Raw genomic sequence first — 25,465 nt, forward strand, 5'->3', positions numbered from 1 at the left:
CACAAGTAACGATTTCATCATCACACACTACAGACAAGAAATGGTATGGTGAACACAGCTGCACGTCTACGAGGGGACGTCGGTCGGGGAGGAGGGGGAGGCGGGTGACGGACTCAGCGTCTGGAGCGCACCCAGGACAACCCGTCAGAAGCGAGGACACTAATGTGGCAGTGGAACGTCAACACCATGGAAACTCACAGACAGAAGCAGCTTTGTTCAATGTAAACATTGATTTGTTTGTTTGTTTTAAAAGGACAGCAGTTCCAAGTCTCTCTCTCTCTCTCTCTCTCTCTCTCTCTCTCTCTCTCTCTCACGCACTCCCTCTCTCTCCTTCTCATATACTTAATTTCTTTGAAAACGTAAACATATTGGAAGGGCCTTGTCTGAGGTATTGAGGTATTCCTCGAAGGTTAAGGCTGTTATCAGTGCAGGCTCTGCTGGGCCTCCTTCAGTAAGCTGTCAAAATCCATGGCTTCGTACTTGGTTTTCACTGACGCAGGCAGGGCCTCTTCTGAATTAGAATCTGGGTGGGGGTGGAGGAGGCAGTGAGAGGGGAAGGCAGCGAGCAGCTCAGAAAGGCCCGCGGACCAGGAACTCTGCCGCCGGGGTCAGCACCACAGAGCGGATGCGGCCCGAGGCCTCAGAGAGCTCCGGGCTCTGCCCTCCTGCTGGGACACCTCTGTCGTGTGAGCAGTGTCTCAGGGCCTCGGCCGCCCTGGTTGTAGGATGAGGAGGTCTGAAGCAGAGTCCCCCAGAGCTCCTTTCCAGCTCCTTTAAAAGCCTCTAATTCTACTTCCCTTAACAGTTTCTTGCCCATTAGGAAACCAGTGCGGAGGTCACGTAAGGCAGCCAATGAAACTATGAACCCCTCAGCGCATGGCCAGGGAACTGGGTCCCCGCGGGGGACATGCAGTCAGGAGTGCAGCCTGGCCGGGCGCCTCCAGGGTCTCCTGACACTCAGCCCTGCGCTCTGGAGGCTGCACCGGACTCTCCCCTACAAAGAACTCTCTCCTAAATGGTACTTTGTCCTTCTTCATTGACTTGTCCCCAGACAGCTAGGCATGGTGACAATAGTTTCACTGCGGCCCATTAATGGACAAGGCTGCTGCCTGTCGGGGCCGCCATGGATGCCCCTCAAGGGGGCAGGTCAGCTACTGGCCCTGTGAGGTCAAAGAGACGGTAGCCATGGTTCTGCCAGGTGGCTGTGAACACGAGATTGGACCTTCCAAGAGGCCACGAGAGGCTTCATCTCTTTGGTAGCAGTCCTGGCACAGGACAAGATGCACCAGAGGCCAGCCTCTGGGCCAAATGGCTGCCAAGTTATACTCACCAGCACAGGGGAGTCCGGGTGTGGGAGCCGTGTCCAGAGGGGGCTTTAGGTTTCAATAAAGGAGGTCACTGCCCCTGACGTTTTGGGTCTGACTGGGATGTGCGGGGCCTACGTACTCACCGTAGTCAGTGTAGCGGGGCCAGCAGAAGTGCCGGAGCCCCCCGTAGCTCAGCTGGAAGGAGGGCTCGCTGCGTTTCCGCAGGGCAGCGCCGTTCCTCAGAGAGAGGGCGGCGTGCTCAGAACACCGGTAGGTGATGAAGCCGTACTTCTCGCCTCTGGTGGGGAGAGGACAAGGGGAGCGTGTCACTGGGCCAGCTCGGTTGACATCGTCAGACCACCCGCCACTAGGTGAGGAGTGGAAAGCCACGATGACTCCATAACTGTCTCGCATGGCCCCTTGATAGACACAATGACAGTCACGGGGCTGACCTGCACAACGGAGTAATAGTAAGAGCAGGCAATTTACTGCATGTTTGCCCGGGGCTGGCCACCACCCATCGCCCCACACGCTCTTCAGACCCCCCTGTGATGGGGGGCTGTTGTCATCTCCCCCCTCTGGGGTGAGGAAACAGGCTCTGAGTTCAGAATCTGCCCAAAGACAGGTGGCAGATCAGGGAAGTAAACTCAGGCCTCCCGCCACAAAAGCTGATCCTCTTCACACTCTCCTCTATTTCCCTCAGGATTCCCATTTTCTAGGATTTGCCACACCTATGCCCCCATCCTACCAGTCCCGCACCCTTCAAAGCCAGCCTCAGCTAGCCCTTCCTTGGCTGCTAACTTGGCCTTCACCTTCCCCGAGATCGATGGTACTCCGTACACATCTCATCCTTCATGGGAGACGTGTCGTGCCTGCTTGCTCAGCCTCCACTCCCCCTCCTCTGACAACAGCGCCCTGTGCTCAGCTGGGCTCAGGGCGCCAGGGTAAGTCACACAACGGTGGCCCTCCTTGGCCACAGTGATTTGTTCAAGGATGAACCTGTCAGCCAAAGCAGAACCCCAAAGACTCCATCCCACGTCTTTGCTGGAACCGTGAGGGAGACTCCTGCTTCCCCGAGGAGGAGACAAACTTAGAGCTGGAGGCAGCCACTTTGCTACCAGGAGGGAAGCCTGCCTGAGAAGGATGCCGAGGTGAGGGGGACCTAAAGTCAGCTCTACCCCTGACTCATCAGTTCCACAAACAACAAGAGAACGAACCCCGACCTACCCATCTACCAGACAGACTCCTCAGGGACAGCGACCATGTGGACCCTCCTACTACTTAGCACAGGCCTAGTGACAGCAGATGCCTTGTAAACACTCAGCTGTATCACATTTCCTGACACCTCTCTGAACCAGGCCGAAGTTGGGACCCTTCTGATTCTTTAAATGTCTGAGACTCATGCATGCTTTTTAAATCTTAACAAATTGACCCTTCTCCTTAGAGATTAATTTGATTGCTTTGTTTTTACAGGTTATCTTCATTTGACATCCTGAAGACTGCACAGAACTTAAAACAGGTCTATTTGTGTAATGACTTTTTTAAAAAATTATGATAAAAACACGTAACATAAAATTTACCATCTTGAAGTGTACGGTTCCGTTGTGTTAAGTTTGTGTGATGGGTCTCCAGAACTTTTTCATCTTGCAAAACAAACCCTGTACCCATTAAACAACAACTCCCTATACTCCCTCTTCCTAGCCCCTGGCCACCACCATTCTACTTTATGTTTCTATGAATTTGACTACTTTAGATCCCTCATGTAAGGGGAATCACACAATATGTGTCTTTTTGTGACTGGTTTATTTCACTTAGCATAATGTCTTCAAGGTTCATCTATGCTGTAGCATGTGACAGGACTGATGCCCATCCTTTTTTAAGACTGACTAATATTCCATTGCATGCATATACATTTTGTTTATCCATTCATCTGTCAACGGACACTTGGGTTGTTTTCACCTCTTGGCTATTGTGAATAATGGTGCTATGAACATGGATGTGCAAATATCTCTTCAAGATCTTCCTTTCAATTCTTTTGATTATATACCCAGAAGAGGAATTGCTGGATAAAATGGTAATTCTATGTTTAATTTTTTAAGGAATCTCCATACCGTTTTCCACAGTGTCTGCACCTTTTATATTCCCACCCATAGTGAGCAAGGTTCTAATTTCTCCACATCCTCACCAACACTTGTTATTTTCTGTAGCCACCCTAAGGGATGTGAGATGTGTAATGATTCTTATGCAGAAACTGTTTTCTCGCTGAAGTTTTTGAAAATTATTATTAAATTAGAATTTTAAAAACTTAATAACTTAGTTTGCAAGTATAATGGGAGATACTTTAGAATTATTTCAAAACCGACAAAGCTTTGACATCTAAGTTGTGCATTTATATGCAACCTACTCTTGCAGATCCCCTGACAGATGAAACACTGCTTCCCCAGGTGAGTGAGATACCTGGGCCGTAGCTGCAGAGGAACAGAGGGATGGAGCAGCGTGGGGCTTGCAGCGAAGTAAGACTGCAATGCAAGCGTGCCTTCAGCCACCAGGAGCTTTTTGCAGCCCTGTACCAGGGTCTAGGATGGAAAACCAGAAGCTGACACATGGGCTGCAGATCTGGCTCTGCCACTAGGTAGCTATTCAGTTAACTTGTCTGAGCCCCCCAGAAAGGAGAGCAATAGAAAGAGTAAGAGTGCATACATCACAGGCAAGTTGGAAAGTTAAGTAAAAGAATGCATGGAAATTGGCTCGCACTTTAGCAAAATATCAGTACATGTTCCCTGCTATTACTGGGTTGCATGATGGTTACCGGTCCTTCCTTCCCCTGAGCTGGCAGTAGATTTGTTCTGCAAATCTTCTCAGGCATCTTTTATGCTTCCAGACCTGAATTGGAACCTCTGTGCCCTCCACTCCCCTCCTCTGCGAGAGCCTGACTCACCTCTTGCTTCTCGTGAGCACCTGGCACTCCACAATCTCGCCAAACACCTCGAAGCGCCTCTTCAGTTCACGGGAGCTCATGTCACTGGAGAGATTTCGAACGTACACCACGCGGCCTTCACCCTGCCCGAGGGGGACACAGAGGGACCCGTCATCATTGCCTGGCTTCCTGGAGCCCCCTTGGTGGCGGGCTCCCATGGAGTCCTCGTCCCCAATCCACATCACCTGGCTAAGCAAGCAACACCAGCTGGGGCTGGAGTCAGAGAGAGGACAATGACAGTCACTATCCCAGAGGACCTGCCTTGTGAGAGGAGGGGGCTGTTTAGCATCGGATGGGGAAGTGGCCCCAAAGGAAGCAGCTGTTTACTTGAAGGGAATGAGCAGAGACTGGGCGCAGACGGGAGAGGGAGCCGTCACTATTGATGTAACTGCACACTGAGTGGCTTCTGTATTTGTTCTGAGTCTGACTTTTTCTGGTAGTGGGGGAGGTCCGAGGATGGTAATGGACGAGCACTGGGGGCCGGGTCGCTACGGGTTAGAGTGGGCTGGGAAAAAAGCAATGGGACAGGGGCATAGGGCTTGGAGCCACCATCATCTTTGGTTCTGCCAGGGTACTGTGTAGACACTGTGACCAAGAGGTGACCTTCAGGTGAGCTTGGTGCCAGGCCCCTAGAACTGCCCAGCAGGGGGAGGGGAGAGGGGAAGCCCAGCTGGAACCTCCCCTCCTCCTCTACCGTCTGTGATTGGAAGTTAAAGCCACAGCTATGGGAAGAGTGGCTTTGATTTGTTGGAGAAACTCCAGCTGTGCTCCTGTGGGCACAATCACCAGGTTCTGGTTTAGATGGGCTTTCTCCGGAACAGGTTAAGGCCTGTGATTCTCCAGCCATCCCCTTCTGTGCCACTGAGGGCAGGGAGGAAAGCAAGGGCCCGCAGCAGGGCGCTGCTGTACGGTCACAGGAACTGTGCACGCTCCCTAGGATGGCCTAGGTTCAGCTGCGTGTAGCAATGTCCTCTCCCAGCCTCCTCCGGCACCTTGAATTCCCAAGGCTCTTTCCTGCCTCTGCCCCACTGTCCTCTAGAATTTTTGCTTCATTGGCTCCTTTCATCCCTTGGGGCCCAGCTCCTTGAAGATGCCCCTCCTAGACGACCATATAAATACATCAGCCCCACCAGTCAAAACACGACTGTTTCAGACATTTTAGTCATGACATGATTAACTTCATCACCTCCCAATCTGTAGTTAGTGTTTATTGATTTGTTTATGAGTCTGTTGTCTCTCTCTCCCTTCTGGCCCAACCATGGGAAGTGGGGACCTTGTTTGTCTCGTTCACTCGTGTCATCCAGCACCTAGAACAGGGTATGTCACAACTGCTGAATGGTCACACATGGATTCCAAGAAGACGCTCCACATGGTTTTAAGTACCTGCTTCGAGACAGCTGCATGCGTACCTCTGGGGTAGGCATACCTCATGTGTTCCCTTCCCTGAAGCACCATGCTGGGGGGGAGGTGGACAATCCAGTGAGAGTCTGTCTGTCTGTTCGTGCTTCTGTCTTACTTTCCCTTCCCTCCTTTCTAAGTGATATGGAGGAGATGAGTCCAGCTCCTCACCGCAGCTTCCTGATGAATTTTCCCTACAGGGTGCTTTGCAGTGGGTCCACCAGGCACAGCCTGGCCTCTGGACTAACTCTGGGAGAAGATTAGGGAGACGGATCAGGAGGAAGGGACAGTCTCTCTTGGTCCCTTAGCCCCGATCGCACCGGGGGACCCTGTGTACAGATGAGTAAACTGAGGCTCAGGGAAGCTGGGGAGCAACTGACGGTCACACCGAAGTGGAAGCAGGGCCGGCTCTGCTCCCCCATCACCGCCTGTCCCCCGGGCCCTGTCAAGCCTCTGATGCTGAGCCCTACGTGCTCACCAACTGCACACCTCCCAGCCAGTCCCTTGGCTGCATTTTGCACGGTGCCACCTTTGATGCCCTTTGGTGACCCCTGTGCTTTTTTAAATGAGAGAAATACAACTACCTCCTGCAGGCCACAGGTGACCTCAAAGGGCTTCAGGTCTACGAAGCCCTAGCACTTCCTGACGCCCCTGCTCATCCCCATTCACTCTGGCCTCTGGGGCCCCATTTCACTTACAATGGCCTTTTCCCGCCGCTTCCTGGTGTGCCGGGCACTTGGCGTTCTGTCTGAACACGACCCTCTGCTCTCACATCTGTCAGTGAACAAGCAAAGCAGAGGCACTCACTCTCGGCAGGAACCACAGGGGGACGGGGGAAGGACTTGCTCAGGAGGCAAGGGATGCTTCCTCCGCTTCTTTCGGACTCGTTCGTGAGGGCAGAACTATGAGAAGGTCCTCCTGAGGGAGCCCGGCTTTCCCCCTTAGCGGTGACCGCCCGGGGTCGCCTGTGGGTCTGAACACGTGACCGACACATACCTTCTGCCAGCTTCTGGGACGAGATCACTGAGAACCACCACTTTGCTAATCATAACCCTTGTGAACCTTTCTATGCCAATGGGGGTGGAAAGGCCCTCTCGCTTCCTTATGGTATTTGACCTGATGAAAAAAAAACCATCCTCTGAGGTATCATGTTTCCCCACTTTCCAGATGAAAATCCTGAGGCTCAGGTTCCGTATGAAATTCGCGCAAAGCTAAAAAAGTAAGGAAGCCAGAGCTAGCAGGAGGTCTGCTGATTCCAGACCCACTGCTCTCCCTCCAGTGCTTGGAGCCTGGCCAGGCAGCAGCCCCAGCAGCCATCACAGCCCCCCAGGTCCTGGGGGCCAGCAGGCCAGTCAGCCCAGATGCACAGCCTGAGAGGCTCCTGGGTGCCGCGCGCCTGCGCCCTCCTGACTGTCTGCACACTGCCCTCTCCTCCTGAGGGCCAGGCTGCTGGAGTGGAAGCAGCAAGGCGTGTGGGGCGTGGGTGAGTCCCAACTCGGCCACACGCTGTCTGCGTCCTTGGGAATAAAGCAGAGGATGAGAGCAGGGGCTCCGGAGTCAGAGAGCGTTCCAATGCTGACTCTACCACCTCCCTGCTGGTGACCTTGGGCTGGCTACTTAAGCCACCTCAGCTCCAGTTCTTCACCTGTAAACTAGGGAGAATCAATTGTATTTGCCTCCTAGGCCATTTGGAAGGATCAAATCAGAACATGCCCATAAATGCTTAGCCCAGGAACAGCTCAGTACTTGCTGGCTATATTTTTCTATTGAACGTCTTTGAGCCTCAGCTTCCTCATCTATAAAATGGGGATAAGAGGCAGACACACCCTTCCAAGTACATCTGTGAAGCTCACATAGGGTAAAAGAAAGGGATGTGACTTGCAAACTTTAAAGTACTATACAATAATAGTATCGCCATCCATTTGCAATGGAATTGGCAGCCTCCCCCCATGAAGAGCTGAGAGTGACCGGAAGGTGCTGTGGGGCTTGTTAAACCAGCTCAAAGTGCTTCCTGTTGACTGCTGTTTGGTAGCAGAAGCACAGGTAAAGAAATGCTGGTCTGGAGAAGACTGATGACTAGTTTTTCAGGTTTACCAGCCACCCAGCTCTGCCAGGCAGCTGAACAGGAACCAAGTTAACCAATTAACTTTCTCCAGTGGCCGAGAAAGCCAGCCCTGAACTTGGCCCAAAAGGGAGAAGAGGAAGAGGAGAATCCATGGGGGTTTCTCTTTGCAGACAAGCCCATGGGTACAGGCCCTGAACAGCTCAGGAGGGGAAGGAGGCTGAGAAACTCCAGCTCCTGCCTTGGGGGATGCGCTTCAACAGGACAAGAACCGTAGCAGCTTCTGAGCAGATGCTGCAGAGGAAACTGCCTAATGAGAACACAGGTGGGCTAGCTCACAGCGACCCCTGGAGAAAGGAGAACGGAGCTGGAAGGAGGGCTCAGAGAGGTCTGACGGAAGATGGCTCTGACTGATCGTCCTGGCTTATTACGTAGAAGGGCTTTTAGAGAAATTGCTCAAAATAAATTCATTTCGAGTGACAGATAGTTCAGGGCTTCAGCACGTTAGAGTCTGGGGAGTCCACAAATCCCCTAAAATTGAATGCTCAGTTAGACGTCTATGCTCATTTTAATGGGGAAAGGAGGCTTTGCTTTTAATCAGATTTTCAGTTAAGTGCTACTGGTATAGATAAGGAAATATAAAGCGGAATTTTCCTAAGAAAAGCTATCTTTCTATTACCTGAATTCTGCTTCTCAGAGCATGGCACTCTGGCAACGTCATCATTCCCTGGGAACTTGTTAGAAATGCAAATTCTCCACCTCCACCCCCAGACCTACAAAACCAGACATTCAGGAGGTGGGGCCCTGCCATCTGCGTGGTAACAAGGCCTCCTGGTGACTCTGCACTGCTCCGGATCCAAGAGCACCATCTGGTGGTCACTCAGGTGCATCTCGGGCAGAGGGTTTGGGACCTGCACCCACCCTCCTCAGGCCTCCCCCAGGAAGAGCCAGGTCCTGCTGTGAGCAGGGAGAGAAGCAATCTATCTCCACCAAAATATGCCAAACTTCCATTCTTTCTGCCCAGCCCCCCACGGAATTCTGGACCAGCTCCTTCTACAGTCCGGTTCAGTGAGCAAAGATGGTAAGAGCAAACAGGCTCATGACACATCATCCCTGTGCGAAGGTAAAAGAGCTCCCACGGGGGCAGCTGACTGCCGGAAGACACTGTGCAACTCAGCAGCACTGAGAAATGGGAATAAAACTTATCACTGCTTTAAATCCCGGTACTTTTTTTTTTTTTTGAACATAGATTAGAATTATGCTAATCTTTCTTTCACATGTAAACATCACATAGGTATTACACTGTGTGGGTATTTTGACCCTTGAACAACATGGATGTGAACTCTGTGGATCCCCTTACATTGGGATTTTTTTTTCAACAGTAAATACTACAGTACTACACTGTCAGCAGTTGTTGAATCTGCGGATACGAAGGAACCTCGGACAAGGAGGGCCGACTATAAATTACACGGGATTTTTGACTGTAGGGAGGATTGGTGCCCCTAACTCTCCCCTTGTTCAAGGGTTAACTGTATATGTTTACACAAAAACCTATCCGTTTTACAAATATAAAAACAGAAACAGATGAATAAGGGGCATGTTCATTTAGATATCAGGCCACAATAGGCCAGAAAGTGGGTTTTCTTCCTCCCCCGAGGCCAGGAGATTTGGGCCGCTCCTGACTGCCACACAGCAGGCTTTGCCTGGATACAGGACTTGCCCACAACTCCCCAAGGAGTCCACCTCCAGGGCTCCGACCAGGACACTGACCACACAGGGAGACGCAGCCCCAGTTTCAGGGCTCCTCTCTCCCCTGACATCCTGAAACTGGGGGGTCCTCAGGGGTCCACCATCCATCCTGAGGCCACCCGTCTATCCATACCTGAAGGTCCTTCGCGTGGCTGGTGACCGGGAGCGGCAGGACGAGGAGCCAGAGCTGGAGCGGCTGCGAGAACAGAGCTGCCGACTGGCCTTGCTTGGTGGGCTCTGGTAGGGGCAGTGGTCAGAGCGAGGGGGACTGACCCCTGAGTCCTCTTCATCATCCTCCTCCTCGTCATCCTCCTCTAGGAGGAAGTTGCTCTCGCCACTGCTGCTGCTGCTGTCCTCAAAGACGGTGTCGTATTCGGGGCTCTTGCAGGAGGCCAGGTCTTCATCCTCCAAGGCTGTCTCCAGGAGGCCAAAGTGCTTAGTGAGGCTGGCGCGGATCTCGTGGTCTCTCAGCAGCGTACTGTCCTTGGTGGGGGCACCGACATCACAGCTCCCATCTTCCTCCCTGCCAGAGGCCTGTGCCTCAGCCCGCGGGGCCCCTTGCTGGGGCCAGTGCTCAAGGTGGACCCCAGATGGCTCCCAGGACCTCAGCACCTTCCTCTGCAGGGCGCCGTCTGGCTTGAGCACCTGGCAGTAGTCGTGGTCTCCAAAGGAACAGGAGAAAGGGCGCTTCTGACCAGCCTGGGAGGCTGGCTGGGCTGTGGCATGCCGCAGGTGGGACAGGAGCTCGCTCCGCTCTGGGTGCTTCTTTGGCAGCTTGTGGGCAGCCTCTGTGGCGGCCCTGAGCTGGGGAACCTCCGGGGTGGGAGCTATGTCTTTGCCTGAGCTGTGCTTGATGTCTGGCTTGAAGGGGTCTTCCTCTGTGGGCTTGTACGGAGGCGTAGTGGGCGGAGTGAGTCCTACCCAAGCAAGAGGAAACACATGTGAGGCAGAGACAGATCACTTCTCCAAGGAACACTGAAACCCTAGTTTGGGATGGCAGAGAAGTAGCATATGTGTCACCACTCCCCAGAGCCAATGGATGGCAGGCATCACTAATCGATCACTGCACTGCTGACTTGAGCCTGGACGTAGCCTGGGACTCCTTCTCACACAGTCCATCAGTAATTTTTCAGAGCTGGCATGTGATGAAAGCCCTTTGCCATCCCTTCTGTAGTCTGGCAACGGCAGCCAAAGCCTCCAGATCATCCAAGATCTCTCTTCCTGCTCCACATCCAACCATTCCACGAGCCCTCCCACTGGTCATTCCAAATGCCTCTGAAGTCTCCCAGGGTGCAGAGGGGGCAGGTACCATAGGTAAAATCTCCCACCTGGATTTGACCACCACAGTGACCTTAGTGGTCCTGCAACTGACCTTGGACTCCATCATCCCCTGGGCATCAGCCAGAGAGCTCTTCCTTTCTGGTGCTCCTGAAGCCCACAGGATCTAGACGAACCCCTTCGGCCTGGCATTCCTCTCAGCCTTTGGTGGTTGTGTTTGCCTGACCCCCCAGTTCTGCCACAGAGCAACACCGGGTGGCCAGTCTCCTCTGATGCACCTATACTGCCGCTCCTCGGTGCCTCTGATCATGCCAATTCTGCGGCCGGGGATACCCTTCCCTTTTTTTTTTTTTTTTGTCTCTCCAACTTCTACACATCCTGCAAGCCCAGCTCAAATGTCTGCTGCTCTGGGTACATTGTGAATCTTCTCAAGCCACATCCTGCCCCTCCCCACTCTTCCCCTTCCTCTGTGCTCCCAGAGCTCTTGCACGGTCTCTGGAACAAGCACATATCAAACAGTACTTGTCATGGTGTGAGTCTGTCGCCCACATAAGACTGTGGGCTCCTTCAGGGGAAGACACGTGTCTCTTTTTATGTCAGGTCATGTGCCAACTGTTGGCAGCTAAACAGCTGAGCCTGGGCCCTGACTCTCCTTATAACGCCCTCAATGTATAGCTCAAGACCCGGCGTAGCCTGTGCAGCGGTGGCAAGGAAGGCTTGATGGGGTACTCCCTAACTGCCCGAGGGGCTGCATCCCCAAGGGCACCCCACCAGCTGAGCCCCCGGCTCACCTGCCGTGCCACAGAGCTCCACCGTCAAGGTCTGCTCGAAGCTCTTCTTGCCAAAAGGAGGGTCGCCAGTGGGGCTGGGGAGCACAGGAAGGAGAGAAGTCAGTCAGCAGCAGGCTCCACCTCCCCGAGCATGGCAGGAAGGCAAGGGGACATTGTGCCAGACCCTGGTTCTGCTGCCCACGAAAGCGATGCCTGGGGAGAATTTTCAGGGGAACTCTCTCCTGGTTGTTGGAGGAAATCAAAGCTGTACAGCTCTTTTAGGAGACACGGGAGAGACTTGAGGGAGGTAGAGACAGGACAAGCATTGTCAGCCTCCTTATTTTATGATGGAACACCTGAGGCCCAGAGAGGAGAAGACACTTGCCCAAAGCCACACAGCATTATCAATTTTTCCCCATGAAATTCTCCATCTTTCCCCTGGGCCTACTTCTAAAAACAAACTCCCTTTCAAGGGAGCCCAGATCCTAAGAGTCCCATATGGCAATGAGGGCAGGGGTGTGGGGACAGGACCAGGCTCAGGGGCCGATGAACCACCCTACACCCAACAAGATAAGGTGTCCTGGAGTCATAAATCAACAATTTCTAAAAATCTACCTTTGCGACAAGGCCAGCATGAGGCACCTGGGAGAGTCTGAAAAGAAGACAAAAAAGAAAAAAATAAGATTTTCCCCAACATGGCATGGCTAGCAGATGTTTCCCTCTGAACTTCATCGGTACCAAGCACAGCTTCTTTCAGGCGTGTGACCCAAAAGCCTCTGCCACTTTTACAGACTGGCAGGAACAACTCAAATCCACCTTCATTCCCCCAGACTCGGCAACATTAACAGCTGGCAGATCTACTGATTCTGCAGAGTTGATGGGCACCAGGGCGACCCCTTCTGGCCAATCAGTGTAGCACAATGGTGAAGCATTCCAGCTTCCAAGGCCAGTGGCTACCGACCATTAGCTATCTCTGTGCCTTTGCTTCTGTGTCTTAAAACGGGAATTAAAACAGCACCCACCACACGGGCTTCCTGTGAGGATCAATGGGGATAATCCGTGTTAAGTCTTAGACCAAGCCTGGCATAGCGAGTGCATAACAGATAACTGCTGTATTATTATCCCCACTATTGTTACCATTTAAAATGTCACTTCATTGTGGAGCTGAATTTATAGACTCACACCCTCCATCACATTGCTACCCAAGAAGTCTTCTTTAGAGCACTTATCACAATTTATAATCACTTTTCCTTTCTTGCTCTTTTTTTTTTTTTTTTTTGGCGGTACGTGGGCCTCTCACTGTTGTGGCCTCTCCCATTGCCGAGCACAGGCTCCGGACGCGCAGGCTCAGCGGCCATGGCTCACGGGCCCAGCCGCTCCGTGGCACGTGGGATCTTCCCGGACCGGGGCGCGAACCCGTGTCCCCTGCATCGGCAGGCGGACTCTCAACCACTGCGCCACCAGGGAAGCCCCCCTTGCTCACTTTTTGATTGCCTGTCTCTCCCACTGAAACACAAGCCCCAAGAAGGCAGGCATCTTGCTCCTCGTTCATTAAGGACACCTGGCCCATGCATGATGAGAAACTCAGAGATGTGTAGGAGGTTCCTGAAGATCTGCCCAACTAGCCTACTGTATAGGAAGGGAAGCTGAGAGCCAGAGAGGGAGAGGAATTTGCCCAACCCAGGGCTCCTGGCTCCCGGGCAGTAGGGTCTGCCACACCCTGGCCCTGCCCCCTCTCTCGGACCACCGACTCCGACTACCTCCAGAAGAGAGCTGTGGACAGCTGGGGTCCTCATCGGTGTCCCCACACCCGCTCTCACAGGGGCTCTCCAGAGCTGAGATCTGGGGTCCCCGTCGGAGCTGCTGGTCTTGGCAACTGTCCTCGTCCGCGGGGCTGCCCAGCTCCCCCTCCACGTGGTAGGCCTCAGGGGCCAGGCGCAGTGAGGGCAGAGCCCCTTGGGGCTCCACAGGGACCATCGGCTCATCGGTGAACGTCAGCCAGGGGCCCAGCTCCGGGTTCAGCCTCCTGGAACGCCGCACGGGGCACACGGAGCTCTCCTGCTTCCTCCCCAGCTTGGTCCCCGGCAGGCCCCGGCCTGGCCTTTTCCGGCCCCACTCCTCCTCCTCCTCTTCCTCTTTTTCTTCTTCTTCCTCCTCCTCTTCCTCATCTTCCTCCTCAGTCTGCAGCCTGCCCAACCGGCTGATGTGCCCTTTCACCTCCAGCCGCAGCGGGCGCAGGCTGGGTCTGGGCCCCGAGCTCTGGGGTGAAGCCGCGACCCGTACCTCCTCCACGGGGGAGGGGTGGCCCACAGAGGCCTGGCTGTCTTTGGGCCTGGGCCGGGCCCGGGGTGTGAGGGAGGCGTAGACAGGCGTGGCCAGGCGGTAGGGTTTGCTGACATCACAGAGGATATCTTGAGCCAGAAGTTCCCTCAGGATGGAGAACTCAGCCCAGGTGGCTTTGGAAGGGTGCTGGCACCGAGGCCGGGGTCTGACCTGCTTGGCGGGGCTGCTGCAGGGCTGGGGGTCTGGCTCTGGGGCCTGTGCGGGCAGCTTCCTCTGGGGAAGGCAGTAGGTGTGCATGTAGCGAATGAGCTGCACCATGGCCTGCATGTCCTCCTGGGAAACCTGGGCACCAGGGTCTGCCCTGCCCGGTGCTGGGGAGTCCCAGGGAGAGGCTGGAGCCGGGTGGGGACTCGGGCAGTCCTCACCCGCCTCCTCATCCTCTTTGGCAGAGACCCAGGGACTCAGGGGTGGTGGTGGCTGGAGGACCCTATCAGGGGAGCGGGCTTTAGCCTGGGGGCAGGACGGCACCGAAGTGAGGTGCTTATGCAGCTCTGTGCAACTCCGGGTCTGAGACTGCATCATGGGGGCCTTCCTGTCTTGGGCGCTGTCCATCTGGAGAGGAAAAGAGGCCAGAGTGAGGAAGGAGACCCACACTGCTTCTCCCCGCTGCCCACCCCTGCAGCCACTGGCCAGGCCCAGCGTGTCTCACCTGGATCGTCAGAATTGCCAGGTTTCACCACTTCATCCCCAGCTTCCAGCACAGAGCCTGGCACTTAGCAGTGCTCAGGGGATGAGGAATGAAGGAATGGCCAGCCTCCTAACAGGTCTCCTAGCTATGGATATCGCCTTTTCTAGATTTACTGCCAAAGCCTTGCTCTGACTACCCCACTCCCCTGCGCGGAGCCTTCAGAGAGCGCCAGGAAGTACATTAGTGGTTGCCTGGGGCTGGGCGTGGGAACAGGGATTAACTGTAAACAGGGACACTGGGGATCTTCCTGGGATGATGGAAATGTTCTAAAACTGGATTGTGGTCGTGGCTGCACGACTCTGTAAATTTACTAAAAAATCACTGAATCATACTTTTAAAACAGGTGCCTTTTATGGTATATAAGTGGCACCTCCATAAAGCTGTTAAAAAAAGAAAAAGAAAAAGAACAATTCAGTATCTTCCCAGTACCCGTGGGGTAAAGGGGAGGCCCCCTGGCCAGGGGCGCTCTGCAATGTAGCCCCACCCGACTGCTGTCTCCAGCCTTATCTGCCCCCACTGGTCCACACAGGGGCTTTGCTCCCAGTGCAAATGTTTCTTTGCTGGGGCCAGACTGGCTGTCAAGGGTGTCTCACGCCCCTGGTGTGCCCCCTAGCACTCCAGAGGGCAGGCTGGCTCAGGAAGGAGCTTAGCTGCTGCCCTGTTGACAAAATGGAACATGAGGGATGGACCTCTGTTTTGGGAGGTCAGCCAGGACAAGTAGGGAGAGGGGGCACAGGGACAGGGTCCACCCCTCCAGGGGAGCCCAGGCAGGGGACAGACTCCTACACAGAGCCACTGTCTGAGAAAGATGCCATCCTGATTCTGCCCCAAGGGGTGGGACTCTCCGCAGCAGTCCCCTGCAGCAGTGTCTGGGGACAAGAGGGGAGGGCTGGGGGCAGGCTTTGAGTAACAGGAACGCTGGGAAATTACCTCTCAAACCTCTCCTTGGAAGTCTCAGAAGATGGAGCCCAAGGAGGAAAAGGGACTTGCTTCCCTCCTGGGTGTTCAAGATAAGCTTTCAGCTCTCCGATGGCTCCCCACAAAGAGAAATCCAAGCTCCTTATGGCCTCCATGGTACCAGTGAGGACCTTATGTTTCCTTCTGTCACCTAATTAGCATAAGCTTCCTGAGGGCAGGCCACATCCTCCTTGTCCCTGCTCTAACCCAACATCTAACACAGTGCCTGGAACACTGAGGTACAGTTGACTCTTGAACAATGTGGGGGTTGCAGGGGGTAGAACAGCCGCGCAGTGGGAAATTCACATATGACTTCTAGTCAGCCCTCAGCAGCCACGGTTCCTCTGCATCTGTGGATTCAACCAACTGCGGATCCTGCAGTACTGTAATATTTACTACTGAAAAAAAACCATGTGTAAGTGGTCCCATACAGTTCAAACCCACGTTGTTCAAGGGTCAACTGCACATGAACAAGCCCAAGGCTCTTTCTAGAACCCCAGACTGGCCTGGGTCTCAAGCAGTGCCCAGCATATCAGCGACAAGGGTTGTGTGATGAGCAAAGAGGGAAGCTGGAAGTGGATTGAACTTGAGGGCCTCTAACAAGAGCGGAAAGGTGCACACCGCCCTCCCCAGAGACCCCCCAGAGGCCTGGGTGGGTCTGGGGGCCTATGCAGAAATACCTTGACCCAAGGCCGCTGACTTCTGGACCTGAGGCCTGCCTGGCGCCAGGCGGTCCCTTCCTTCTGGCTGTCAGAGGTCGAGGCTGGGTAGGACGTGGTGAGAAGGAGTTTCTGCAGCTGTGGGAGGAACAGAGAGGAGAGGAGCCGGGGCTGAGCTGCAGCCAGAGACAGGGGAAGTACAGCTCAGGGAGAAGCCTGGCCCAGAGCCAGCCCCTTAGGACCAACCACACCCTGACCCCAACATCACAGGGCCATGGCGGAACACAGGGAGGGCACTTGATGACCTAGAATATGTTCCCCGTATATTAAGTACAGAAAGCAGGTTGTCTAACAATCCCAAACCCCCACAGGCATCCCAATAAAATATAAGTCCTTTTGAGAGTTAATAACCTAAGGGGAATATCTGTGATCTTGAGAAACCCAGACAGATGTTGGGTGATGTCTACCCATCCTACTGTTGAAATATGATGCACACACTTGATTGGGACATTCTGCATATACTCGTAGTACACGTACACCACTTTCTGTGACCTTTCATGAGCTGGGATTCAATCATACAAGAATATATATATACACATCACTTCCAACCCAGCCAGCTGTTTTCACACAGGTGGAAGCTGCTTAAGCTTGTCTGGCTTTTCTAAATTTTCTATAAAAGTTGCTGAGCTTCTGTACCCAGAGGAAAAGTGCTCAGTGTATCCCAGCCAAGAAAGCAGGGAGCTGAGTACGCCTGGGGGTTTCGCCAGGGATCCTACCACAGCCAAGGTTGAGAACAAGTCAAGAAGCATGATGGGCTTTTGCTACAGCATCAAGTGTTTCCTCAAGGGACATGACCCACAGGAGGATTGCCAAAGGCCTGGGAACCAAAGTAAAGGCCACTCCCCTAGGAGCTGGATGAGCCACACCACCCTACCTCAACCCCAGACCAACACACACATCTGTGATTCTCTGGCGTGGACAGGAAAAGATTCTTAGACTAGAGGCAAGGGACCTGGTTCTGATTCAGTTCAATCCCAGCTCACTGTGAGACCTTGGGTGAGTCCTTTCCCTCTCCCAGCCTTGAGGAAGAGGGAAAGGACTGGGAGAAACCAGCCTTGGTTTCTCCAAGGTAGTGTGTGTGTGTGTGTGTGTGTGTGTGTGTGTGTGTGTGTGTGTCTCTCTCTCTCTCTCTCTCTCTCTCTCTCTCTCTAAATGATTGGGTCTCTTTTGACTCAGGGGTCCCTCTAAGAATATGAGAGAAGCTACTGACCTCAGAAAAACACACATATATGTAGAGGTCCACGGGTCCCCATTAGTCCAGAGGTAGACTCTCTGGGACCCATGTCTCCAGGTTAAAAACCAGGTGTCTGTATAAATTCTCAGGGCCTTTCTAGAACTCTGTTGGTATGCGGGGAGTCTCGATGGTGAATCTGTTGCCTGTGTGCCTAGCCCAGTGCCTGAAACAAAAGTGCCGTCTAAGGCATGAGAGGGAACAACCGGTGACCAGCAAGGGTCACTCTCTACCTCTTCCAGGGTGGTCCCTCTCCAGAGTCCCATACAGAATTCCTCTTGTTCCATGACCACCACCACCAGTTGTGCTGGGACTATCACTCAGATAGCACTTTTTGAGCCACTTCTTTGTACCAGGCACTGTTCTAAGTTCTTTTTTTCTTTCTTTCTTTCTTTCTTTTTTTTTTGCGGTACGTGGGTCTCTCACTGTTGTGGCCTCTCCCGTTGCGGAGCACAGGCTCCGGACGTGCAGGCTCAGCGGCTGTGGCTCACGGGCCCAGCCACTCCGCGGCATGTGGGATCCTCCCGGACCGGGCCACGAACCCATGTCCCCTGCATCGGCAGGCGGACTCCCAACCACTGCACCACCAGGGAAGCCTGTGTTCTAAGTTCTTTATATGTATTAATCTGCTGTACTCCTCCCAACCGCCTTTGAGATAAGCACTATTATTAACCCCACCTTACAGACCAGGAAGCTGGGTCAGAGAGAGGCTAGGTGCCTAAGGGACACATAAGCATTCATTGGTGGGGCTGGGAATCAAACCCAGGAGGTCTGATTCTAGTCTGAAAGGAAGCACAACACTTATCAACAGGAGCCACAATGTGGGACTGAACATATGCTTGTATCCGGCACACATAGGTGCTTACTAAATATTTCACACTGCTTTGGGGAACTTGCAGGCAGTGGGAAAGAGGGAAAGGAGTCCTGGACCAGGAGTCAGAGTACCTGAGTTCTAGTCCTTGCTGGCACACCAACTTGCTGTGTGACCCTGGGAGAGGCCCTCCCCTCGCTGGGCCTCAATTTCCCCAGAGTCGCACTTTATGGTCACCAAGGGCCTGTCTGGCTCTAACTCTTCACGACCAAAGACCCCTTCCACCTCCAACAGGCTCTGATTTTCCAGCTAAGTCTTGCCAGCCCCTAGGAGCTACAGTGTCAAGGTGAGGAACCCAAGACAGATGAGCTATTCTTCACAAGACAGCACATCTGGCTTTCTGGCACCCTAAGCCCGAGTCAAGGGCAACTGCTTTCAGCAACTTCTGAGGTCCGGAACCCTTTGGAATCTGAAAAAGCTGAGACCTTCTCCCTAGAAACCTGCAATGCCATGTGTACGTTTCTACATTCCACGGACACTCAGGTAGCATTTAACTTTTGCTGGTGGAAGTACGAACCGGTCCAACCTCTTTGGAGGGCAGACTGGAAGTATTTGTCTAAACTGAAAACCCACATATCCTATGACCAAGGAATTCCTTTTCTAGGACTGTATCCACTTACATGTGGCAAAGGCCAGTAACAGGACACAGACTGAAGCAATGGAACAATAAAGGAGTTGCAACAATGTACATATCTGCCAACCAGGGAATTGGTTAAAGAAGTATGGTACATCCTTATGAAGGAACACTATGTAGCCAACAAAAAGGATAAAACAAAGATACCTCTGCTCATTTGAAAGAGTTCCCAAGACACAATTCACTTGAGAAAAGCAAGGTGCAGGGCAGTATATAATGGAGGCTTCCTTTTGTAGTTAAAAAGAAAAGTGGAAGAGGAAAGTCACACAACAGATCAGTAGCCATGGTTACTTCTAAGGAAGGAAAAAAACAATTATAAGATGGGTAAGGAGGTTTTGCTTTTAACTATCCATACTTCCTGCTTGAATTTTTACTGTGTGTGTAAGCATAATCTTTAGGAAAATATTTGCATTTAATTTCAAGGGTTTAACACACACTTAGGGTCAATCCATGAAATCCCAAAGGGCCTACAGCATTGCAGGCGAAGCCCAGGGAGGCCTCCCATGGCCAGTCCAGGCTGCTGCCCTGAACTCTTGCCAGTGATGCACAGAGATCCCTGCAGGGGCTGGAGCTGGTTTCCCAGCACCCACCACCTCTACCACCAGACACCACATCTCAAGCCACCACCATCACTTCAGTTGGAAACAGATTCTCACCAGCGAGAGCTCATCCACTTCAGGGGCCGAGGCTGGGGCCCTCTCCAGGGAGGGGCTGGGGGGCGCAGATGAGGGGACAGGCGAAGCAGAAGCGCAGGAGGGTGCGTCTCCATCATCCAGGGCTGGGAAGGCGGCCAGATGCACAACATCTTCAGGGATGTCATCCAGGGTTTTGGTGAGTGCTGCCAGGAGGGCCTCATTCTCACTGTCGATTATCTGCAGTGAGCAGAGAGGCAGAGAGGGGACATGGTTAGTCAATGCCTTGGGCTCGGCGACTTTGTGTAGAAATCTGCTCTGTACACACAGCTGCACTGCCATCATGCTCCCGCCAAATCCACTCAGATCCTCTCAGTTTGCTGGGACGGCAGATGCCCAAGAAATGTGCTATGGACTCCAAGAATCAAAGAAGTTTACGAGAAGGCAGCAGGTGGAAATGGAAAGGGGCTTGGCCTAGGAGCCCCAGTCTGGACTCTGCTGCTCATCAGCATGTGACCCCAGGCCCAGGGCTGTCCACGTGAGGGACGCCCGTCCCCTCCTCTAAGAACAGCCGCTTCACACCACGGCCTCCTGCGTCCAAACCCCTGGACAGAGCCCTGAGGCTGGTCTATGCCAATGGTAGCCCCAGGTCAGTCTCTCTGACCCTGGGGCCCAGGCAGGTGGTAGAAAGGCTGGAAGCTTCAAGGTTCAACCGTGACAGTGAAAGCAGAGCAAGAGGAAAACAGCTACCATTCCCTTGTGGGTTCCTGGGGCTTGCTGCCTCATTCACTCATGGAGGGGCAGTTAGTGCAGTGGCTAGGAGCCTGGGCTCTGGAACTGGGGCTGAATCCCAGATCTCTCATTTATCAACTGTTAACAATAGTACCTACTTCATAAGGTTATTGTCAAGGACTGAGTTAACATATGTAAGATGCTTAGAAAACAGTGCCTGGCACCTAACAAGCACTCATTACTACTACGACTACTACGACTACTACTACTACTACTACTACTACTACTACTACTACTACTACCATTACTACTACTACTATGATTCCTGCTATGATGATGATGATGAAGAAGATGGGGATGATGATGTTGGTGGTGGTGATGATGGTGGTGGTGGTGATGATGGTGATGTTGATGGTGGTGTTGGTGATGATGGTGGTGGTGGTGATGATGGTGGTGATGGTGGTGATGTTGGTGGTGGTGATGATGATGGTGGTGGTGATGGTGATGATGGTGGTGGTGGTGGTGATGGTGGTGGTGATGATGGTGATGGTGGTGGTGGTGGTGGTGGTGGTGGTGGGGATGATGGGGGGGTATGATGGTGATGGTGGTGGTGGTGGTGGTGGTGGTGGTGGGGATGATGGGGGGGTATGATGGTGATGTTGGTGGTGGTGGTGGTGGTGGTGGTGGTGGTGGTGGTGGTGGTGATGATGGTGATGGTGGTGGTGGTGGTGATGATGATGGGGATGGTGGTGATGATGGTGATGATGATGGGGATGGTGGTGGTGGGGATGATGGTGATGATGGTGGTGGTGGTGGTGATGATGGTGGTGGTGGTGATGATGGTGATGTTGGTGGTGGTGGTGATGATGGTGATGTTGGTGGTGGTGGTGATGATGGTGATGTTGATGGTGGTGGTGGTGGTGATGATGATGGTGATGGTGATGATGATGGTGGGGGGGGGATGATGGTGATGATGATAATGATGGCGGCAGTGGGCAATTCCTCCCCTCCTCTTCCCCTTCCCTCCCTTCTCCTAGCACATATGTACTGAATGGCTACTCTGTGCCTGGTGTTGTCTGGGCACTGGTGACACAGCATCCCAAGACTGATACAGCCCCTGTCCTCATGGAGTTTACCCTCCAGTGGAGAAAAGAATTAAACAAGGAAACAAAATCAGATCATTTCAGAGAGTGAGAAAGCCTGGGAAAAAAATAAAAGGAAGCTGTGATGGAGAATAAGAAGGTGATGAAGATTCATAGGCTATTTACAGTGGTCAAAGAAGGCTGTTCTGAGCAGCTAATACTGAAACTTAGGCTTGAAAGATGAGAAGGAACCAGCCAGGCAAAGAGCTAAGGAAAGAAGATTCCAGGCAGAGAGAAAACCTAGTGCCAAGGCCAGGGACAAAGAATTTGGCTGACGAGAGGAATAGAGAGGCTTTGTAAATACTGCCTCAGGTAAACCCCACAATAACCTCTGCGGGGAAGGATACTACTCCCATCACCATTTTGCATTTGAGGAAACTGAGGCTCATAGAGGTTGACCAATGTGTCCTGGGTACGTTGCATTCATCCACACAGCAAATCCAGGGCAGAGGCAGGGCTTACACGGAGCACAGCACACACACATGAACCAAGAAGCTTCCTTCCCTGATGTCTCAGACATAACACAAGGGTCAGCGTGCACACTCCCAGCCCACCGACAGATACCAGCCCACCGGCCCTGGGGCACAGAGATCACACTGCTATTAGGTGAGGCACCAAGCGCCTCATTCAGTAAACCCTGGCTCCTGGGCCTGTTCTGGCAGGAGGCAATTCTGTCACATGATGCCTTCCCCAGCACTCTTTCCCATCCCAGGTCAGGATGTTTATCCTTTCTTCAGGAAGTTCATTCGAAATACGCATGTCGTGACGGCCTTTTGGCTACACGAAATCTGTTCCAGGCCTTGCAGCCGGATCAGCAGCTGAGTAATTCGAAGGGGGGACATGGGGAGAAGAGAAAAAATGTGTTTGTAATTTTGGAACAGAGCTAAGAATAAAAGAAAAGGTCAAAAAGTTTTGGTTGAGCCTGACCTGGGCCCTGGGGATGGGAGTCCAAGGGCAGATCCAGGCCCAAGAACTCTGGCTCGGGAACGCAATCGGGCTCAAGTGGCAGCCTCTCATCCCCATCCTCAGGCCAGAATCCCAGCCCTGTGTTCCCAGAGCAATCTGCCCAGCCTGATGGGGAGTTAAGATCTTGGGAGCTGGGGCTCAGGGACGACTCTTGGGGCTGACCGTGGCAGCAGCTCTGCCAATGACAGGGTGATCCTGGGCAAGTCATTTCCCTCTTCTAAGCCTTGCTGATATCTGGTCAACGGGAAGACAGGATCCCTGGTTGGCTTCCCTCCAAAGGCTACTAGGAAGGCCAGTTTGGAGGCAGTGACACAAGGGCTCTGTGCAATGTTCCTGGGTCTAGCTCAGTGCCTGGGGCATGGGAGGCTCCAGGCAGATCTGCTGAATGGAAGAATGAGTGAACCAAACAATGAACTCTGACCACTGGGGAGAGACTGAGATTAGTGTCTCAAAAAACAGATTCTAGAGGGAAGTTATTCAGAAATGATGTCATCAGCACTGGATGGAATGAGGGTTCCCTCTTTCACAGGAAGAGAAGCATGGCCCAGAGATATTCTGAATTATCACAACTATCAGAGCTGGAAGGGCCTTCAGGGATCACGTAGTGACCAGGGATGTCAAACATGCAGCCTGAGTGCTACTGTCTCCATCCCTCCCCCCCACTCTGCCGTGTCGCTAACCAACGCGGCTCTTGTTCCTTCCACCTTTCTGACCACAACCCTCCAGGCAACACTGCCGATAGATACGTCTCAGTGGGAACTCATGAGGAAGCCTGTTTGCCATTCTTTTGGGGGTGGGGGGAATGAAGGTCCAGGAAAGAGACTTGCGAAGGTCACACAGCAAGTCAGGAGGGGCTGGGGAGGATGGTCAAGGACTTACTAGGTGCCAGGCATGGTGCTGAAAGGAATGCCAGACGGCAGAGGCCCCAAGGAGCCCCAATAGGTTGAGTAAAAACAAAATGACTGACAGAAGGTCTCCCCGCTCTCTCCTCAGCCCTCCCTGGGCTGCTCCAGCCCTGGAACAGCCAGGCAGGGTTGGGGGTCCTGACCCTGTCTGGGAAGAAAGTCCATTTGTGCCCTTGGCATCGTGCCATCAGCACCCTAGGACAATACATCACAGGGAGCCACCCCTCTCCTCTTCCCGGCCCGTTAGCTCAGCTCTCCCGGCTCCGCTTAGAAACAAAGTGCAAATTAATGGAGAGTTAATCAGCTGAGGAAGGGATATTAATAGACTTGGCTCCACCCCCAACCTTCCTGAGCTCTCTTAGGCTGAAGGAAAAGGAACCTGCAAGAAACCTGAGGGAGAACGCTTCATTCTGGGTGCCTAGAGGAGCTTGAAGGAATGACACAGGGCAGAATTTAGGCTATCAGGGCCAGAAGAACACTCAGAAATCGTCTGCCGTTCCAGGGCTTAACTGGGGTGCAGGAAACCCAGGAAATCAGTTTCCCTTCCTTTTTTCTCGGGGTGGGTCCACCGATGTCATCAGGGTCTAAAAGGACCCAGTGACTCTCTCGCTACAACAAATTTAAGAATCACTGATCTGATCCATGCTCGTTCCTCATTTCTCACCTGGGGAAACTGAGGCCCAACAGTGAGGAGCTACTAGCCCAAGGCCACGTGGCTCACGGTGATAGAACCAAACACCTGCTTCCTCCAAAAATACTTACTAAGTTTAGCCTATTGTGACCCTGGCCCTAGGACTCTGGGCACACAGAAACGGAAGGCACTGTCCCTGCCCCCAAGCAGTTGTCAACTCTTGTAAGGGTAGCTGTTCTCCACTCTGTCTGTTTCCATAGTGATGGTACCACCTGACTTGTGAGAACACAGCTCTGACACAAGGCAGCATGGCTCTATGATTGCCACTGGTCAGATAAGGACTCTGTCCCAGTTACTGGCAGAGGGGGTATTAGAACCTCTGGCCCCTGTATCCCGGCTCAAGGACTCTGGAATGGGTCGTGTCGGGTCCTTGGCAGGAAGGAAACTATTACAATCAGTTTCTTCATTCAACACATATGATTGAGTCTTTTCGATGAGCAAGGGCCCCACAGAAGAACAAAACTCTGTTTGTGCTCAAGGAGCTCGAAGTCTGAAGGTCACAGGCATGCACATACACAGGATGGGAGCCCAGAGAGGAAGTGACTGACCACCTGCCTTAGGAGGGGCTAACATGACAGCTGCGTGTGGAAGGATTTCTTCATATGACAAATATTTTTTAAGCCCCAAGACAGTGCCGGGCTCCATGCAGAGCCCTGGGGATATAACAACGCACAACGCTGTATCAGCCCCCAAGCTCAGGGGGTTTATGATGGGGGAGGGGGGCAGGGAGGAATCAGGCACTAAAACCACATAATCACCGCACAGAGGCGCACCAGTGTGTAATGGGTGGAGCAGAGGTGGAGTGCGGGCCATGGGGGGGAGAGGGGCTGGGTGGGCAGAGCTCCACCTCAGTCCTAACCATCTGTGAAGATTCTCCTACCTTCCTTGCTGTGCTAAGAGCCCAAGGGCCATACCAAGGCTGACTTGTGTCTGAGACCACTTCATGCACATAGTAGGACCTTGGCAGGAGCTTACTAGTGGGTCTGGCCAGTCTCTGAGTAGGTGAGGCCTGTACAGTTTAGGTGGGGATGGTCTCCCCACAGCATCTAAACCCCTCTCACTCATCAGCTCTCCATAACCTGAAAGCATTTCCTGGAAGTTGGCCCCCTCTGAGGGAGGGGTAGCATAGCGTAGCTAACCCCATTGTTGTGAGAAAGAATGAAGGTCCTGGAAAAGAGCCAGAATCAGAGCCCAGCCCTGCTGATCCTCATAGGGTTGGCAAAGAGGTTATACAACAGCGAGGGGTTTGGGGTCCTGTGTTAGAGTCTACACTCTGACCCTTCCTAACTGTATGGCCTTGGGCAAGTTACCTAACCTCTCTGAGCGTCACTTTCCTCACCTGTAAAATGGGTTACTAATAGTTTTTCTACTGACAGGTTAGAATAATCTTGGGAAAAATCCAACTCCTTAATA

At 53.0% G+C, this 25,465-nt stretch overlaps 1 protein-coding gene across 2 annotated transcripts in view; it reads right to left on the reverse strand.

The window, feature by feature from the left end:
* Positions 1-422: 422 nt before the first annotated feature.
* Positions 423-25,465, reverse strand: part of PPARGC1B (PPARG coactivator 1 beta) — a gene marked incomplete at both ends in the record, with an annotated part of 105,402 nt that continues 80,359 nt past the window's right edge. The window contains 10 exons of one of the 2 annotated variants that reach the window (XM_079702767.1): positions 423-523; positions 1,451-1,605; positions 4,246-4,367; positions 6,381-6,456; positions 9,627-10,410; positions 11,563-11,636; positions 12,157-12,193; positions 13,302-14,436; positions 16,210-16,326; positions 19,641-19,853. In XM_079702767.1, the coding sequence (XP_079558893.1) occupies positions 423-523; positions 1,451-1,605; positions 4,246-4,367; positions 6,381-6,456; positions 9,627-10,410; positions 11,563-11,636; positions 12,157-12,193; positions 13,302-14,436; positions 16,210-16,326; positions 19,641-19,853 (2,814 nt within the window). The remainder of the gene's footprint in view (positions 524-1,450; positions 1,606-4,245; positions 4,368-6,380; positions 6,457-9,626; positions 10,411-11,562; positions 11,637-12,156; positions 12,194-13,301; positions 14,437-16,209; positions 16,327-19,640; positions 19,854-25,465) is intronic. The other variant, XM_079702768.1, reaches the window with a different exon arrangement.

Source organism: Hyperoodon ampullatus (assembly GCF_949752795.1).
Source record: "Hyperoodon ampullatus genome assembly, chromosome: 4".
NCBI classification, from domain to species: Eukaryota; Metazoa; Chordata; class Mammalia; order Artiodactyla; family Ziphiidae; genus Hyperoodon; species Hyperoodon ampullatus.